The 19,505-nt window shown below is 34.0% G+C and overlaps 2 protein-coding genes across 6 annotated transcripts; one reads left to right on the plus strand and one right to left on the minus strand.

The window, feature by feature from the left end:
- On the minus strand, nucleotides 117-9,498 carry LOC104745398 (ubiquitin carboxyl-terminal hydrolase 13). Of its 5 annotated transcripts, none has more exons than XM_019237184.1 (33): nucleotides 9,299-9,498; nucleotides 8,918-8,984; nucleotides 8,591-8,741; nucleotides 8,329-8,486; nucleotides 7,806-8,071; nucleotides 7,489-7,707; nucleotides 7,298-7,406; nucleotides 7,081-7,196; nucleotides 6,707-6,805; nucleotides 6,503-6,612; nucleotides 6,147-6,221; nucleotides 5,735-5,813; nucleotides 5,504-5,650; nucleotides 5,346-5,426; nucleotides 5,115-5,234; nucleotides 4,716-4,838; nucleotides 4,305-4,382; nucleotides 4,093-4,181; nucleotides 3,792-3,900; nucleotides 3,634-3,702; nucleotides 3,442-3,549; nucleotides 3,203-3,258; nucleotides 2,990-3,132; nucleotides 2,503-2,537; nucleotides 2,317-2,418; nucleotides 2,162-2,233; nucleotides 1,925-1,990; nucleotides 1,703-1,768; nucleotides 1,191-1,274; nucleotides 970-1,086; nucleotides 776-850; nucleotides 607-693; nucleotides 117-528 (listed from the first exon to the last, which is right to left on the minus strand). In XM_019237184.1, the coding sequence occupies exons 1-33, from the start codon at nucleotides 9,326-9,328 to the stop codon at nucleotides 487-489; spliced, it is 3,348 nt and encodes a 1,115-aa protein (XP_019092729.1). In that variant the 5' UTR covers nucleotides 9,329-9,498; the 3' UTR covers nucleotides 117-486. The 5 variants fall into 5 exon arrangements, with proteins under 5 accessions (XP_019092729.1, XP_019092730.1, XP_010464924.1 ...); XM_019237185.1 differs by having other exon boundaries at nucleotides 8,918-8,981; nucleotides 9,299-9,497; XM_010466622.2 differs by lacking the exon at nucleotides 2,990-3,132 and having other exon boundaries at nucleotides 2,503-2,680; nucleotides 9,299-9,497.
- Nucleotides 15,311-18,547, plus strand: LOC104745399. Its single transcript, XM_010466624.2, has 6 exons — nucleotides 15,311-16,347; nucleotides 16,801-16,856; nucleotides 16,960-17,190; nucleotides 17,291-17,585; nucleotides 17,675-17,871; nucleotides 18,193-18,547. Exons 1-6 carry the CDS (start codon nucleotides 15,397-15,399, stop codon nucleotides 18,347-18,349), a joined length of 1,887 nt encoding a protein of 628 aa, XP_010464926.1. The 5' UTR covers nucleotides 15,311-15,396; the 3' UTR covers nucleotides 18,350-18,547.

Below are 19,505 nucleotides of genomic sequence, written 5' to 3' on the forward strand. Positions count from 1 at the left end.
TTGTGCAAGAAACAACAATTTAGTATTCTTGTGCAAGAGGCCACAGGTTTGATTTGTCACGTACAAGGACATGAATCTGAAACCTATCCCAAGGTTGGAAGGAAATGAGAGAGAAATAAACAGCGAAACGAGTAGAATATTTTGAAAATATTAAAAACTATACCTCGAAATACAATATCCTAATTTAGAACCAAAAAAAGCCAACACCCTCTCAAATCCAAGAACGGGGCCTTTGTCTTCAAAATGGGAATTTTGCAGAGAGAAAAGGGGGGGAGAGAGAGAGAGAGAGTCTCAGACAATACCATATTAACACCAACTGAGTAGTTTCGGAAGCAAAATAGACCACACTTACTAATGTCAGAGCCAAAATCAAAACCCTTTCCTGAAAGATATATATTCATTTTAGTTATCAAATCTAAATTGAGACTCTACACATCCTATCCTCGCACCAAAACCACCCTTGAGATTCCTCGCCATGTCTCTCCCCTAATTGTATATTTTCACCGGCTTCTCATATGCATGTCGGTTCTACAACAAGAGCATTCAAGCAGATGTTAGTAGTCTTAAGGGAGATGGATTCTTAGAAAACGAGCGAGAGCTTCTTACCTGATTTGCAGCATAAGCCCTTTTAGGAGCATTATCAATGTGCTCCAACCCAAGATACTGCTCCCACGCACCGTACACATCTCTTCTCTGTTAGTCATTTTTAGTTTCCGAAAATATAGAGTTAAATCCCGAATTTCTTTTTGAACAGAACTAAAAATAAAAGTCTTACCTGAAAGCGATTATAAACGACATCTGTGTCCTGCAAGTAATCGGGTCGTCCCATTGAAAATGATGCAAACTTCCACTGAATAACACAAGACAAAAACACATTAACAATGATCTTACTCCGCCACCAATAATAACAATTAATAAACTTATTGACATTTTCTAGCTGTTACCAAATCAGACAACAGTCATGCATACCTTGGCAAAGTCCTCATCAGGGACATGAAGTTTCTTTTGGATACGGGTCTTGACTTCTTCTAAAGTTTCACCTTCATGGATTACCAAAAAGAAGGGCTCGCCGAAATTTTGTACTTGCTGCAAAAGAAAGAATGGTTAACAAAGTTTTCAAAACCTCCGATCCAAAACACTGGACCCTCATATAGCTTTTCAAGTAACTTAAGAGTGACATGGACTACCACCTGATTTTGTCCGGGCTCTTTAGTAAAATGATATACATGGATTAACCGATCATTGGGACCAATATTCTTCTCTTCGTCAGGTATCTGAGATTTCACACGATAGCAAAAGAAGAAACTCAGCATCTTTTGAGTCATTAACCAGCAAAAAACTTGCATTTACATTTTACTAATGTTAGCTCAAATGCAACTATTCATCTCAAGCATTCAAATAACCTGCACAAACTAGTTACAATGCAGATGACGTTCCTCTCAAGCAATTATCAATCCAAACAACCTATGCCTCTGACTCCAAAACAGCGAATGCAGTAAATGATTATCTCATTCAATTACAAATGTACCACATCATTTTAATTTTGCAAGTTTGAAACTAAAAAAGAGACGGGCAAAAAGTTCCAAGAAAACAAAATCTACTTCCATCGGAGAAACAAAAGATAAGTCAGTTAACAAAATACAATAAAAAGCTTGGACGATTACAGAACTAAAGCGAAAGAAGGTGAGGAAGAGAGATATACCTCCTCTGCCCGTAAAGTCCAGTACTGGTCATTGATGTTCTCAATTCTTTCAGTAGATGGAAATATCTGCAACGAGCACCCGAACAAATTGGATCAAAAATTTGCTAAGTTCGAGAAGATTGCAAAGTACATCACACGAGATGTGGTATAGTCTACAAGCCATAATCTTAAAATAGTTAAAATGTTAACTACAATGTAAAAGACAAGAAGTTAGCCTGTTACCTTGTAGATCTTGTGGAAAAAGACCTCAAGTAACCTCAGTTCTGCATCTTGATGCGAAAGTTCCACCTGATGCACAAGTGTAGATTATATTTAAACTATGAAATAGATTAAACCACAAAGTATAGAGCAGAATCCATTAAAAGACAAGCACTTTATAAGGAGAAAACATAGCTCAATATGTGGCCAATTAACAGAGATGCAGGCAATGATCTAATAAAAAATTGTAACTATACTGACCTTTGTTTTAAGTTCATTAATAACATCTCCAACAGTACTCTGCTTAGGTAGTCTGATATTGTGAATAACCACCTGCAATTTTAAGAGTTTTAAGGACTAAAATACAATAGCATGTGTAGAGAGCTACAAATCACAAATAAAAGTTCAACCCATACTTCATCCTTTGTGGCGCTATGGAAAGCAACTTTTAAAGTCTTAAGACCTTGCAATTCTGGAAGAGGAATGTCCAGAACTTCATAATACAAAATGTCAGACGTCTGAAAAAGAAGAAGAGTCATAAGCAATTCAGCATTGGAATCGAAAAAAACATATGTAAGTTCACTCAAACCAACGTCAATCACCTGATTATAGTGAACTAACATATCTGAAAGATGATCTACTCCACGGTATTTGATTGGCTGAGGCTTGGGTTGCTGGGAGTAGCAATTGTGAGATGTAAGCCTAAGTTTCGATGCATCATCAAGGCCAAGCTTCTCAGCCACTCTTTCGACAACATCATCATAAGTGTGCAGCTTTGACCTGAAAGTAGAAGCATTACGAATTCCAATACTGGAATAAATGACACAAAGTTGTCCATAGAGGTACTTACAACTCCAGAATAAACTCGTCTTCTTTTGGTTTTTCCAGTGTACGAAAACGCACCAGCTACGAAATAACAAACCACATAAGTTAGTTACCACCAAAACTTGCCAACAACTATTAGTAGTTTCCAAGGAATTGATAAAAAGACGCTAATCATCACAGTTTGATAAAAAGAAGTTATAACAGTTGGAGCTCTACTGTTAGAGCCCATTTCAAGATTGCCATCAGTGCCCAGGTTTNGATGATCTACTCCACGGTATTTGATTGGCTGAGGCTTGGGTTGCTGGGAATAGCAATTGTGAGATGTAAGCCTAAGTTTCGATGCATCATCAAGGCCAAGCTTCTCAGCCACTCTTTCGACAACATCATCATAAGTGTGCAGCTTTGACCTGAAAGTAGAAGCATTACGAATTCCAATACTGGAATAAATGACACAAAGTTGTCCATAGAGGTACTTACAACTCCAGAATAAACTCGTCTTCTTTCGGTTTTTCCAGTGTACGAAAACGCACCAGCTACGAAATAACAAACCACATAAGTTAGTTACCACCAAAACTTGCCAACAACTATTAGTAGTTTCCAAGGAATTGATAAAAAGACGCTAATCATCACAGTTTGATAAAAAGAAGCTATAACAGTTGAAGCTCTACTGTTAGAGCCCATTTCAAGATTGACATCAGTGCCCAGGTTAATTATACCTCTCGATTCTGTACATACTCCAAAAATGATGGCACATCTGGGTATAGACATTCACTCTCCTGGATACGAAGAGGTTTCTGATAGCAAATGATATCTCCATCTTCAATCTATACGCCAGAAACCCATTTCAATGAATAGGACAAACTATGAAACATCACTTGACACATTTGATACAATGAGATTAACATTACTTGGCACAGTCTGAAAGAAGTCTTCTTATCTAGATGTTCGCACATTACACAAGGTTCAAACTTTATTTCCTGAAAATGGGCACAAAAACCAATAAAATGAAATGTTTCATGGCCATAAGTATGATGAAAAGGTAGAACTAAAAGGCACCAGCCTCAACCTCAAAAAGTTCTATTTCCTCATCAGGGGCAAAGCCGGCCATTTTATTCAGTTGCCCTACTATATCCATGGGCTTACTGGAACTTTTCACCATGAGCCTGCCAACATATCTACAACATATGGACAAAGTGATGTAAGTATGATGAAAGTTGCAAACAAGAAACAGGGAAAAGGTGACAAATTCTCCATTAAAAAGAAAATGGAAGAAAGAAATAATGCTTTTAGGATGAGAATATACGGGAGTATGCCACCTTTTGTTTGAACAGACGTCAAAGTGAAAAAGTGGTGGGTACAAGAATTACCTTAGTACTGCGTTCACAGGGTCATAGAGCTTAAAGAAAAGAAGAATATCTTCATGAGATTTTTCTGGGGGAGAAATAGGGCGGTCATCCTGGATAATTTTAATTGAAGAATTAGTACGACTATTTAATTTCTTCCCTTTGACCAATTGGTTTCAGATTTTCATTCAATGAATAGGCCTCAACAATTAAACTTTGCAGCAGAGTAGTATTACCGGTCCGCGCTCTATTTCCAAAAACAGCTTCAGTTCAGCATTGTTTGCCTTGTTAGATGCCTCTCTTATTTGTCCAACCTACAATAACATCTTAAAAATTATTTACTCCTAATATAAAAAACATGATTTAAATACCTAGGAATGGCAGATATGAGAAACGAGAAACTAGTGTAATAACGAGACCTAAAAAGGCACCACTGCCTCACCACACCTAATACAAGAATAATCCCCACTAGTAATATGTCTTAAGAGCAGATAACTAGACACAGAAAAAAAATCAGTGACGGTTTTTATGTGTTGTACATTTTAAAGTCCAGAAAAGGAATAATACCAAATGAAAGACGCAAACCATAGGCATGAAGCAATTATAAAAAACAAAGTATAGCTTATAAAAAACATAAGTATAGCTACCGTCTGTAATTCTTCATTAGGTAACAGGGGACGATTGGGACGATAAGTATGGTTTTGACGCTTTGCCCAGATCCAGAACCGCTGTTGTTGAACCGGGACGCCAAACTCTTTGGCTACCTCTTCCTACATGAGGACAAATTTTAAACAATGTTACGTACACAAGACACTAAGAAACTTGCAACCAATGAATAATTCCATCGAAGACAGCATCTTATAAAAACCCTTAAACAAACTAGATTCCAAACGAAGGCAATATTCTTCTCATCAGAATCCTGATCACTATTTTTCTCCTTCAAGATAGATTTAGGTTACCAAGAAAGAAGCTTCTTCACAAACCCCATCTCTTGCTGCAATAAATTGCATTTGTCTGGAAACAAATAGGAATATACAGGCATGTACCTTAAACTGTTGAAAGGGGGTTTGTTTCTGGATTCTAAAACTCCGAACTTTTTCATGATCAACAAGATCAAAATAAATATTCTTTCCAATTTGCTCAGCAATGTCATCATCTCTTGCGACCTTTATGAAAGTTAAATTGCATTAGTAAGATCATTAATTCAAACCTATACCAGCAATAGGTAATTACGTCTGTGTTCACTTTCAGACCCAAATATAATTTTAGTAGAAAACCTTGATTGTCGTGAAAAGGTGAGCTTGAGCCTTGTATTTTCTTTTATCTTCCTTTTCTTCTTGTTCTTTTTTCAGCCTCACCTGTCAGAAAATAATTAACTGATTCAGGCAAAACAAAGATAGGTAAACAGGAAAAAGCGTGTAAATGAATTTCTTACCCGCAAATGTTCCGCAATGTCTTTTTCATCAACGTTGCAGATTATTTTATCCTTGTCACTTTCCCGAATATAAACAAGCATGTACGCATTCGAGTATTTTGTGAATTTGAAAGGTGGATTATTGAAACCAGGATTATTCTGCGGTAACTGAAGCGACACAAAATTTGAAAGTACATAAAATGAGAAAAATAAGAGCGAAGCAAAAAAAGAAACCTAGGAAGAGAGTGTTACCTCTTCTTCACCACCATATTGCTCTTCCAGTGCCCTTTTCACATCTTCCTTCGTTACCCGTTCATCATCAAATTTATACCTGAGAGAATTAAGTTTAGATAGTGTAAAAGTAAAGCAATGAAAAAAATTGTTCATTATTGTCATCTAAACAGACACGAGAAGCCACAGAAAGACTTATTTCAGTGGATAATTTGGGAGAAAAGGGAAGCAAAAAAGAAACTATAAAGATCACTTATACAGTGAATCTAATAACAGTAAATCCACGTTTGGATATGTGGATAGAAGAGCCATTAGAAATACGATAACATTTTTCAGTATCATATGAAATGACTCGGGTCTTGCTAGCCTAGATGATGAGGAAACTAACTTTCAATTAACTTGTTTTAGCATGAAAGAGTTGAAGGATGTGTACCACTGATCAGAAAGTGTTGGCCTAATAAAAGCATAATAATGCCCTCCATGCACTCCTCCGCTATGAACCAAGACACTGCATAGAAAATGAGCAGCAAACTGTTCAAGCAAGCCCACAAGGAACAACAAGATCTTACTACAACATAATTCAACTTGTATTTCACTATCACAGAAGGAAGATGAACTGTCCATCTTTCAAGGGAAACCTAAGCTACGGCAACAGATTCCTGAGAAGAGGAACCTAGCCTTATAATCAATAGAACTATATACTTCAGGAAAAATCCCACCACTATATAGCCCTGCTTGAATCTACTGTATCTCAAATTACAAAAGTAGAGATACAATAAAAATATATACCTGTGGAGGGTGTAGAGATTGCGGACACTCTTGTCTGCATCAGGGGATAAATATTTTCCATCCTCTCTATCGAGATCCAGTTGCAGAGGAAACTCATACCGATCATTGATCTGTAAATATAGTAACGTCAGCCTAAAAGCAAGTCTAAACACAGTCGGCACTACATGCTGTCTTTGTTGGGTAAGTGGAATTTCAGATACTAACCTTCACCATTGTGTCCCGCATAAAATCGTATTCAAACCTCTTGAGCTGAAGTTGAAGCACTGGTGGAAAGTCTATGAATAGAACACCTTTTTTTGCATCCTGAAAATAAATAGATAAATCATTCCAATATAAGATTAGTTCACAGTTACTGAAACACAACTTTTTCCGCTGCTTTGAAAGATTACAAGTAAAAAAGCTTTTCTAGTTTCCTAATTTAGCTTGCTTGGTAGTTGGTAGCATCCACACGCATTATGAACACCAAATCATTTGCAGGAAATGATAGACTAGATTGACTTGCATAGGACCAACATAGAGACACTGACACTTCTCAACATCCCCAAGAACCAATAAAAGAAAGATAAACGACAGCCTACCTGCAAATCATGTCCTTCTGCATGGTATTTGTTGTCTCCTTCAAGGCGTTCGACTTCAACATACTTGTCAAAAGAAGCATATACATCTTTGCAGCCCTTAACATCAAGCTGGAGGTCTGTCACAAGTCAAAAACACAACTGTACAGTTAGTTTGATATAAACATATCAGCTTCAATAAAAGACAACTGAAGATGCGTTACTGTTTAAAAGTACATACCATAGAATGATTCTTTTCGAGTAGATTTGTAATCTACATTAATGCACTCAATGTAATTCATGTGGTGACCCTCAAATAGCTTTTGTATTGTCCCCTCCACAACAGTTCCCTTTAAAAAGGCAAAAAAGAAAGTAAAACATAAAATACCAACTGGGAATGGAAGAAAGGCTGGGCCGAAGAAGAAAATTTACCTTCATCTTGTCCTCGAGCTTTTCACAGAGAACTCGGTTGAGTTCTTGGACATCATGTTGCATGAAAGAATCATATGTATCCCACCCAAACGATTTTGTCAGCTCCTTTGTGGCTACACTGGTGTCATTATACTGAAGTTTGTAAAACAAACTTTGGAGCGCCAATGGGATACTAGCGGTCGGTGCATCATTTTCAGTCGTTGGCATGTGATACACAGCCTACAAGCATCGGTGCATTATTCAGATGTCTTTATATAGAATTTAGTGAACTCCTGATTAAGCAAATTGAAGAAGAAAAAACAAGACGTGCATCCAACCTTTCTGAAGTAAGGTATGTGGTATAACGTCTGCAGGAGAGAATTCATGTAACAGGTAGCACCTTGGTTTTTAAGTCCAACAAAACCAGTCTCTTTCTTTGAGTCATATGACCAGTAATCAAGAACTTTACGCACAGCAACTTCAGCTTCAATCAGAACAGTGTCATTCACTATATACCCTCGAGTGGGATCATAGAGCTCGCTGAGAGGCATGAATGATGTAAACCCCCAATCGCTTTCTCTTGCGTTGAATTGATGTTGCGTCTCTGCAACATGCAAAAGAAAGAAGTCAGAACAGCAGGTTGACCAGAAAACAAGTAAAAAAGTCATTGGCTCTTAAGAAATTCAAAAAATTGCATGAAAATCATCATGTTCAATTCAGTTTTCAGGTATCTTGACTGCATTCCAAGGTCGACCATGTACTCCTCTTACAAATCCAAATCATCACTCCAAGAAATAAACATCTGCCAGGAAATTCACATTTTGCATGCATTCAGATAACGAAATTAATAAACTAAGATACCTTTTCTGATGGAATATCTGCTGTGAACTTGATTCACTACAGCCAGACTGAACTGTGAATATCTGCTCCACCCGTACGGCAAACTGGACGCGTCAGCAACATCCAAGTACATGGACAAATGGTCAACATTGTTTCCTTTGGGAAAAATCAATATACGCCTGCAAGAGGAAAAAAAAAAAAGCTCACATGACGTCAACCAATGAAATGCACATCATGAAATCAATTGCAAAAAAAAAGCATCAAAAAGTCTATATGTCATTACCATTTATAACCTCCAACAACAAATACTTCAGAGTATTGCTTCCTGGTATTGAGCCTAGTGAACATAGGGACGGTCCACGTGAATTTCAGACTTGGAGGATCCTCGGCTGGCGGATTCTCCACAGTGGTAGCAGCAGTCTCAGTTTGGGCAACTACAAATGCATAAACAACTATTAAGAAATCCAAAAACAAAAGATAGACAAAACCCTAGCACACAGTGAAAACATCAATTCTACACTCCAGCACTATCCACTAGTAATACAGCATCTACACCAAAACAATCAGAGTATATAACACAGACGAAAGTAGAAGAAGCAGAAAATTTCACCTTCCATAGGCTGAGGTCCCTCGACCAAATCCGGATTCGGTACAAGCATTTCCTCGTCTTCCTGCTGCTGTCAAAATCGTAAGACGACAAATCAGACTTCCGACTAATAGAAACCCTAATTTCCCAACCCCGTGATCAGAAGATCAAACGGAAACCGCAATCACCCAAAAAAAAACACGGTAATCTCCCGATGATTCTACCGCTTTCGAAACACAAACAAAAAAATCTAAGAAAACAAAACCCTAGCGGATCAGTCAAACGAAGAGAGCAAAGAATCCGAAGCAGAAGAAGGTAGAATACGCGTTAAAAAAAACCCCCACGAACACGACATCAAATTGACACAAACACACACAAAAAAAAACAAGGCGAATCGGAGATTACATCAAGCGGCGGCGGAGTCATCATAGTCATTGCTCCGAGAGCGATTCACGGATGGATCGAGAAGTAGAGAAGAGAGCGTCGAGCAGAGAGATGGCACAAGACGAAGGAGTGAGGGAAGAAATAGAGAGAACTTGCAGAAGGACGGAGAGAGATCAATCGCTCTCAATTTCTTCTTACTCTTTCTCGCTTTTCGATAGGGATAATTTTCGATATTTTAACTAAACTTAAGGGTTTGTTTTGTAATTCCAAATACTATTGGGATTCAGATTTATATGTTCCCCTGAGGTATCGTCTGAGAAGCGTGACAGGCTAATGAGAATGCGACAGGTTCATATTAACACCAATTAAACCTCTCCACGTGGCTTGAACGTGACTGTGACCGTGACGGTGTTTTGGAGGTCTTCGGTGAACTTTTGGGCTTCTCTACTTCTCTCTGCTTCAAAAAAATTTATTCTAAAGGGCTTATAAATAGGGTAAATGGAAATGCAAGTTTCATAAGTATATTTTAGGAAATTTCATACGGAAATTAATGCTTAGATTTTGTTATTTACTATTTCCTGTCACACTACTTTAAATGTGAATGATGTACTATATAAATAGTATAACAATACTTATAATATCCACCTTCATTTATAAATTTTGCACTTTTTTGACATATTATATTTAACATTAATTTGTTACAATATTATTTATTACCAAAAAAAAAGGTTGTTTATCCTATTATATTAATTGAGAAGTATAAATATGAAAGTAACCTTAAAATGTATAAAAAAAATTACATTCAATTACCATTAGAAAAACTTAATTAAAATTAATTGATTAATTAAATAAATAGTTAATTAAAAATAAAACTGCTGACAGATCAAATATAAAAAAATCTAGAAAAGTAAAAAAAATATATTCAAATCAAAACTAATTTATACTTGAAAAATAAAAATAACTGCTAAGATTTTTTTAAAAAATATGAATAAATTTTTCTCAAGTAGAGTTTAATTTTATATTATCATGCCATTGATTTTAAATAATTATTAGTTCAAAAAAATATTTTCTCTCTATAATAAATTATGGACAAAAATTACAAAATATTTTTTAAAAAAATATAAACAAATCAGAATTTTAAAAACTAAGTAGTCAATATAATTATTTTTAAAAACTAGATTTCAAAAATTTTGTTAAAATTTCAAATTATGATTCTCTTATCATCTTTATTTTATTTTAGTTACAAATTGTTTGGAATTTTCATATAATACTTATGATTAATAAAATGCAGATTTTTTTTTTCTGCATATGTTGTGATATGAATTTTAAAAAACAAAGATATATTAGCTCGATCTATGAAAATAAAATGTGTGTTTTAATTTTCACATTGGCGGATTGGTAAAACTAAATTTATATAGCTGATAAATTAATAAATTTTATTTGTTCATAATTATAATATTAAAATTACTACTTCATATTTCACAAAATAATGATAGAAATACAACAAACAAACAATATAAAACTATAATATACGTCAAAAATAAAATATTACAATAATCTAAAATAATTAGTATTCAAAAAAAAATATAGATTTACAGAATAATTAAAAATAAATATTATCTCAAACAAAATAATTTTAAAAAAAAATATAACGATAACTTTTATTATTCTATTGTAATTTTCTTTTTAAATATTGACTCGTGCTTTAAGCACGAGATATTTCCTAGTGTACATTATTTGAGGTTTGAGGTATCCACTAAAATGAAATGTATAAAAGTTAACTTTTCTCCATTGCAATAAAATGTAGAGAATGTAATCGAAACAAATTAAAAATGAAAAAGATCAAAAATTTCACTTTTAAAAGCATTTGAAATCTACACATATTTTGCTAAAACTGTGAATTGAACAAGAGCCAAAAAAGGCAATTAAATTTTTGCATTTGCTTTATATTTGATTAAAAATCCAACAAGCCAAACCAATACCTAGATTAACAAAATCACATTGTGGAACTGAATTATAATAGGATCAAATACTTTTTTTGATTCATAATATATTGTTTTTTAGTAGGTTCCTTTTACTACCAAACTAGGTACTAACCCGCGGAGAACCGCAGGATGAACATTTTTTTAATAAAAGTTTGTAATAATTTATTTTATTATAATATTATTTATAATAGTTTATGATTAAAAATTTGGTTTGCTTATATTATAATTTTTCTAGTTTAAAAATGTTTATTGAAAATCTGTCAATAAAACATTTGTATGTAATAAATAAAATTGTTTAAACCTTTGTCAACTAAACACAATCCTTACTAACATGTAAAAAAAGCAACTAAATATAGCTAGTAAAAGTTCTAAAATGTCTCTTTGAAAAAAACATTCATTGTTTTTTTTTTGTGGCTTCCTTTTATTGTTTGTAATAATTTTAACCTGTGGTGGAAATTGTTTTTTGATAAAATTTGTAGCTTTATATTTTATTCGATTTGGTTTTTAAAATCTTACTTGTTATTTTTTAAAAAGTATGAATTAGTTTTGATTCTAATAGATTTTTTTTACTTTTCTACAATTTATTTTATTTGATGTGTCCCCGATTTTCATTTTTAATTATTTTTATTAATTTAATTAATTAATTAATCTTAATTAAGTTTTTAATGGCGATTGAATTTTTTACACATTTTAAGGTTAGTTTCATATTTGTACTTCTCAATTAATATAGTAGTATAAAATTTGTAGTAGTAGATTTTATTTCATTAGATTTTTAAAATCTTAGTTGGAATTTTCTTTCTAATACAGATTAGTTTTGATTATAGTAGATTTTTTTTTACTTTTCTACAATTTATTTTATTTAATATATCCCCAATTTATGTTTTTTATTAATTATTTTTATTTAATTATTTTATTAATCTTAATTAAGTTTTCTAATGAAAATTGAATGTAATTTTTTACACATTTAAAGTTAGTTTTATATTTGTACTTCTCAATTAATATAGTAGGATATAACATTATTTGATAATTTATATCAGATAAATGGGGTTATCTCTATGGTTTTCTTACCAGGATTGTTTTTTCTGGTATGAAAAAAAAACTTATGTCGGCTATCACTTTCGAAGACGCGTTTCGTTATAGACACTGTCTGTAAAATATCTGTTGCGCTCGTTTTTCTTAGTAAGTAGGTCGACAACATTGTGTTTATTATTGACATTCATATTCGTTATGTCAATCATCCTTTGATATTTCAGTTGTCTTCATATTCTCAAACTGAGTAATGATGATGAAATCGATAGATATGCTTATTGTCTGGTCATGGATTTTTTACTTTTTATTTCCAGTGTGTTGTTTTATATATATCGGACCATTATTGGCATAGACTTTATCACTTCAGCGATGATTCCAATGTACACCAAGACCAAGTACAAACATTAACGTAACTATATAATAGTAGTAGCTAGTATATTTTCATTCATAGACAATTACATGGTTTATGTAGTATGATCATCCTTGGGAATGACAACGCTATATTCCATGCATATGGTGGTACCCTAGGTTGCTTCCTCTATCAGTTATCCCAACAAAGAGGCTGGAGTCTCTGCTAGAGAGTACACTTAAAACTGATCGATCGAGAACGTTGCCAGTTTCACAATGTTCATAATTGTGGGCTTGGTATGACCAAACTGGGTATGACAGTGAGATTTCCCTCTACTCTGACCATAATTGTGGGCTTGGTATGATACCTTCTAAGACTCTACAGGTAATAAGACAATTTTATGACGTTGTGGTTTTCTTTCACACTTTCAGTGACTTAATGTTAAGCTCTCTCTACATATGTGATGTTATAGATACACCAAATGATCCAATTTTTGTTCTAACGTTGAAAGAACATCGAGATGAAGTATTGTTTCTCAAGTTCTCCCACGATGGTAACTTCTTGGCCTCATGTTCGAAAGATCACTCTGCAATTATATGGGAGGTTTGTACATAAACCCAACTGTGAAGTGTTAGCTATATCGTATACTTAACCTCAAAATGAATTGGTTGATTATGGTGTTCTTACAGATGGACGACTCACATATGAGTTTTTCAGTCAAGCATAAACTTAAAGGGCATAAGTCTCCGGTTGTTATGATTTTGTGGAGTAAAAATGATGAAGAGCTAATTACATGTGGAGACAAAGAGGTAATCAAATGGTGGGCTGCTCAGGACAATGCATTCAAACCTATGAAACAACCGGACGTGGTACTCTTTCTTGCGCATTTGACGGTAAATGTGTAATTGGTCTATTGTCAGACAAAGTGATACAACTGTGGAATCGTGATGAACCTATGCGGTCTTCTTATGGGACTGAGCTACATGTCGAGCTAAGTGGAATTCTCTCAACTTCCCATCAATACTCAGTTGATCAGATAGCTATGACCAAATATGGTTATTTGCTTGTAAAAGTGGGCAGAGATTGGAATATCTTAGTTGTTGACATAGAAGGATGGATCATCTTAGTATGGATGAGAGACGAGGATGAAATTAACTCCTCTAAGAACTTGAAGATGATTCATTCAAAAAGATTGCTTTACATGGAACAACCAGACATAAATTGATATTACGATGCTTTGTGGCCTTAGCTTTTGTGGGAGTCACTTCTTCAACAACTCAACCAGATATTATGATATTGACTGGTTTAAGTACACTTCTTGTTCAATTAATTTGCTAGGAGGAGATTTCACTACCAAAAAAAAGATGGTTTCATATCATTTATATATTTTTTTTTAACATATCATTTATATTTTATGTTTATATCATATTTAAATGATGCTAAAATATTTTGCATCACTTAAATAAATAATTTCTATTTTATTGATGCAAATAATTTGCATCAATTGAAATAAATATTTGCTTCGACTATTAGAATCGATGTTCATTTATATCATTTCCAAAAAATATTGTAAATCTTACATTATTTTTACTAAATTGATATAAAATATTTACATCATTTATCAAAACTAATGTTAAATATTTATATCATTTCAAAAAAACCGATGATATATATTCATTTGATAATTTACCTATATTATTTATATTGTATTTATGATAGGATCCACACAAATAGTTGTAATGGCGTTAAAGATGTAAGACTAAGTGAAAAGAGAATATATAGGAGCAATTAGGAGAACTTTTTTTTTATACGACCAATGTGAGATATAGGCTATTTTGTTTTTGTTTTGTTTTTTTTTGTGTGTTGCCAATTTGAATTTTAGTTTCAGTGGATTAAAGAGTAACATAATTTTCGTTTTTTTTTCCTTTCTTTAGGTCAGCTAATATATTAATTTGACATATAATTTTACTAGCATCATTTTTTAAATGATGTAAATTTTGGATAAATTAATAAATTAATATAAATTAATAAATACATCAATTATTAAGTGAAGAAAATTTATATATTTTGTGTAAGTATTTTGAAAGTAATGTAAATAATTTATATTTGCATCAATTATAATGAATTCATTAATGTCATATAAATCAGTAATAATATCGATTATTTACAATTTTTATAGTGTTAGTTTAACTCCGATAAAGGAAAAACATAATGCTGCTGCTGTTTTGGTCTGAGGATTTCTGGTGATGAAGGGTTGTTTGTGAGTTTTGCGTATCTATTATATAACTAAAGAGGATTTGTCAATTCAAGGTGTAGGTTTATACCGTTGGAACATGGCTTCAGTAAGAGCTTAATCGTAGAGTTATTGAAGCAGAATGAGAGCTTGGCGGATAAAGTGGTAGGAAGCTTTGTGAAAGTGAAGAAATGACCCTAGCAGGGACGTCACTTTATAGCGTACCAGATCTTTCAGGTTACAGGTAACCAATTCGCACTTGTTAGTGGTTTCATCTGGTTTGGTCTATTTAATTCTCATTGGACCAAAACTACTTTTTGAGTTTTGACTAGTTCATAAATGAGTTACATTACAATACATACAGTATTGTAATTTGACTAAAGAGATGATGTGTATGGAACTTAATTTTTAACACTTACCAAAACTGCTTAATTTATTCTCTTCAATATTACCAAAATTGTTGAAATCTGATTTTATATATCTCTCTCTCCATTTTCAACATCTTGTTAGAAAAAAAATCTCAATGACGAAATTAAATTTTCTCGGCAAAGTCCGAGAAAATCTGAATAAGTTACAAACCGTAAAAGATGCAAACCACCATATCTCTTCTCCATATTCAAATTCAAACTCGAGCAGTAGTGATCACGATCATCCCGCCACGGTACCCACTCGTAACCCGATGAAGCAAATCTCAATCGACGACCAGAAGATTCTCACACCACATCCTCAGCTCCCGAGACTCGAACCGCCACGTGGTCGTCGTGTCTCTTTAGAAGAACTGTTGCACCCTCCCGAGAAATTCACGTCCGATTTGATGAGACTCATACGCCGAAGCGGAGACGCGATTTCGAAACGCCTCTCGATCTCGCAGGAGAGTTGCGTCAACGACGTCGACGTCGTCAAGTCAGACGTGACCGAGTTCGAAATCTCCGGAGTCAAAGTCCTCGTGAAGCTGAAAAGCGAAGAAGAGTTCAAAGGCCGTGTGACTCTCTTCTCGAGATCTAACTGCCGAGACTCCACAGCCGTCCGATTGTTTTTCCGGGAACGAGGCTTCGATTTCTCGGAGATTAACGTCGACGTGTATACAGAGAGAGAGAAAGAGCTGGTCGAGAGAACAGGGAAGTCTCAAGTCCCTCAGATCTTTTTCAACGAGAAACACTTCGGAGGGTTAACGGCGTTGAACTCGCTGAGAAACAGCGGTGAATTCAATCGGAGGATCAAGGAGTTTTTAACGGAGAAATGTTGCGGCGATGCGCCGTCGCCGGTTATGTACGGGTTCGACGAAGAGAGCAGTAGTAATGAAGACGGTTTTGTAGATGGTGATGATGAGATGATGAGATTCGTTAGGGTTTTGAGACAGAAGCTACCGATTAAGGATCGTTTGTTGAAGATGAAGATCGTTAAGAACTGTTTCTCCGGCGGTGAGATGATCGAGATACTCATGGTTCATCACTCGGATTGTGGGAGGATCAAGGTACGTACGTAATTAATACGTGAGAATTCGATAATTTTATAATGATCATGTGTTACGTAACCTATGTTATCTTTACGTGGACGCTACATTACCAAGTTTGGTTTGAAATCATTTAATTAGGTCAAATCAAATATATTATAACAATATATTCTCTGAAAAGATATTTCTTTCCAATTTCTCATGATTGATTGTCAAATGATGTGATTTTTTTTTTTGGTCAACCTAATTTTGGTAGATTTAGATATTATTATTCGGCACTAAAATCGAATATGTGTGATCCATGCATATGTGTATATGTGTACTTTTAAATTTATTTTAGAAGAAAGTATATTTTTCCTAAAGTCAAAGTATTTGACATAATATATTCTTCATCTAGAATAATCATTAATATAATTCTTGAATCTTGATGATTATATTGTTTGTTAAAGCTTATTTGTTGACGTTCTCGTGAAGGCCGTCGAGATTGGCAAGAGGCTAGCCAAGAAACATTTTATCCACCATGTCTTTGGGTACATAATTCTCCTTCCCTTTTGTTATTTTGTAAAGGATTTTGCATAAGTTGTCATCTTAATCTAGTGGAATTTTCTTTCTTTTTGATAAAAAAAATTGTAGAGAGAACGAGTTTGAAGATGGCAATCATTACTATCGTTTCCTTGAGCACGAGCCGTTTATTACAAAATGTTACAATTTTAGAGGTTCTACCAACGACATGGAGCCCCAAAGTGCAGCCATGGTTGGGCAGAAGCTTTTCAAAATCATGACTGCTATTCTCGAGTCTTATTCCTCCAATGACCGTACTAGTGTTGACTATACGAGAATCAGCCAGAGTGAAGAATTTAGAAGGTACTATCATGTCATCGATTTAAGAGTGTTTAAACGGATTTTAGTTTATTTTAGTTAATTAATTTGGTTATATATGCTTTGACCATGGCCATGAATAAAGGTACTTAAATATGGCTCAAGACCTTCACCGTTTGAATCTTGTGGAACTCTCAACGGAAGAGATGTTAGCATTTTTCTTGAACTTATACAACGCAATGGTGATCCATGCCTTGATCAGAATCGGACGTCCCGAAGGAATGATCGCAAGAAGGTCCTTCTTCACAGATTTTCAGTACGTTGTAGGAGGCTACTCTTATTCTCTTAATTCCATCCGAAATGACATCCTTAGACGCGGTCGCAGACTGTCTAGTCCATTTATTAGGCCGTTCATCAACGGAAATACAACACGGCATGAGGTAATTTTAGACTTCCAGGTCTGTTTGATACTCATACGTACCCGTGATATACTATTCCCTATAGGTCTAATCTTCTGGTTTAATGGCAGCTTGGTCTTCAAAAACTGAATCCATTAGTACATTTTGGGCTATGCGATGGGACTAAATCAAGTCCAGTGGTGAGGTTTTTCACACCGCAAGGAGTTGAAGCTGAGCTCAAACGAGCAGCTAGAGAGTTTTTCCAAAAAGGTGGAATTGAGGTTGTCTTGGACAAGAGGACCATACATCTATCAAGAATCATGAAGTGGTAATTAATCCTTTTTACAGTATCAGTATTGAATATTGATATTATGATATATACTTGTTGAGATTTATACATATGAGTCATAGGTAAATTACCCTCATAATTTCTAGTTGAATTCAAAATAAGATTCTGCTAATTTTCATACTCACCCACCCATCTAATGGACTTATGGACCAAGACACGATGCATGCAGTCAAACGGTTAACCAAAATGAGAGTGTTGATCATAGCTCAAATGGTGTTTTGAAATTATAACTAGTAATTATCCACCAAAATAATTACGATCGAATTTTAAGCACTTATTTGTTTGTTATGGTAATTATAGGTACAAAGAAGATTTCACTGAAGACAAGAAAATGTTGAAGTGGATAATGAGTTATATAGATGCAAATAAAGCAGGTCTTTTAACCCATCTTCTTGGTGATGGAGGAGGTTCTGTTAACATCGTTTATCAAGACTATGATTGGTCTATTAACAATTGAAATTAAACTTTTGATCCATATCAAAACTCATTTTTTTGTTCATGCATGATTCACTGCGGGGCTCTTTACTCTTTAAGAATCAAAGAAGATAAATATACTATATTCCAACGGCCAATAGTTAAATGTAACTACTTTAGTATTTTGTATTCACTACTCTGTTGTTGAGGATCATTTCAAATGTATATATTGGCTTAGCTAGCTACCTTATAGACTTATACTGCTAACTATCATATTGACTATAAACAATCTCAATAATTAAACGCAGCAGTTATTCAAAAGATTTTATAAAATCAGACTATTATTCGGATAACGTCTTATGAATAATCACCCATATCTAATGAACTAATATGATATAGATTACTTTTATTTAGTTGGTGTGGAAGTTTCTTCTTTTTGGAAAAATGATATAAGCTTTTGATGTTAAGTCATAACATCAGCGTCTTACTTTACTCCTTTTTTTCTTACTTTTCTTCACATTTTTCATTTTCTTTGATATCGAAACCTTAACTTTATATTTAAGCTAATTCCAGAAATAAAAATATTTATACTTAAAGCGTAGTGTTCTTAAAGAAAACTCGAAATTAACTGTTAAATACGATTCAGTTTATAAGTTTAAATTGTATATTTTTAATTGTTCATTTTGTTCTGTTAACAAAGTCACTATTAATTGCGTTTCTGAAATATCATTTCTGATGACAATTATTTCACGGTTTGTTGGGAACTTGTGAAGAGGGAGAGCTTTAAGGTGCAGTTAGAGTGTACGTAATACTTATATGACGGTGACGGTTAGATTGAGAAACGAACAAATTACTTCTGATGCGATATTTTTCCATCTACAAAATTAGATTACTTTATACACATTTAAGGGAACTCTTATTCCCTATTCCCTAACCACTTCCATGTGATTAAAGTAATCTTCGTTTTTTTTTTGGACAAAAGTAATCTTCCTTTATTTACATATTTTTTAAATTAAACAATATAATCTCAAATTCAGCTATAATCTCTGCCTAAACGGAAAAAATATCTGCCTAATCGATCGCTAAACTCATATAACCCCTACTAAAAAATATCTGCCTATTATCCTCTTTCTTTACACTGAGTGGCATTTAAAAATTTAAAGCAAAAGGATCAAAGATAGAAGATAGAGATAGGGATG

Source organism: Camelina sativa, chromosome 15 (genome assembly GCF_000633955.1).
Source record: "Camelina sativa cultivar DH55 chromosome 15, Cs, whole genome shotgun sequence".
Classification (NCBI taxonomy): domain Eukaryota; kingdom Viridiplantae; phylum Streptophyta; class Magnoliopsida; order Brassicales; family Brassicaceae; genus Camelina; species Camelina sativa.

Excerpts from the sequence above, each read along its gene's own strand:
- LOC104745399 (XM_010466624.2), top strand. The coding sequence starts at position 15,397 with ATGACGAAATTAAATTTTCTCGGCAAAGTCCGAGAAAATCTGAATAAG. Across the intron at positions 16,348-16,800 it reads CGGATTGTGGGAGGATCAAG|GCCGTCGAGATTGGCAAGAG; the intron begins GTACGTACGTAA and ends GTTCTCGTGAAG. Across the intron at positions 17,872-18,192 it reads CTATCAAGAATCATGAAGTG|GTACAAAGAAGATTTCACTG; the intron begins GTAATTAATCCT and ends TGGTAATTATAG.
- LOC104745398 (XM_019237184.1), bottom strand. The coding sequence starts at position 9,328 with ATGACTATGATGACTCCGCCGCCGCTTGAT. Across the intron at positions 4,383-4,715 it reads CTAATGAAGAATTACAGACG|GTTGGACAAATAAGAGAGGC; the intron begins GTAGCTATACTT and ends ATGTTATTGTAG. Across the intron at positions 529-606 it reads GGGCTTATGCTGCAAATCAG|AACCGACATGCATATGAGAA; the intron begins GTAAGAAGCTCT and ends CTCTTGTTGTAG.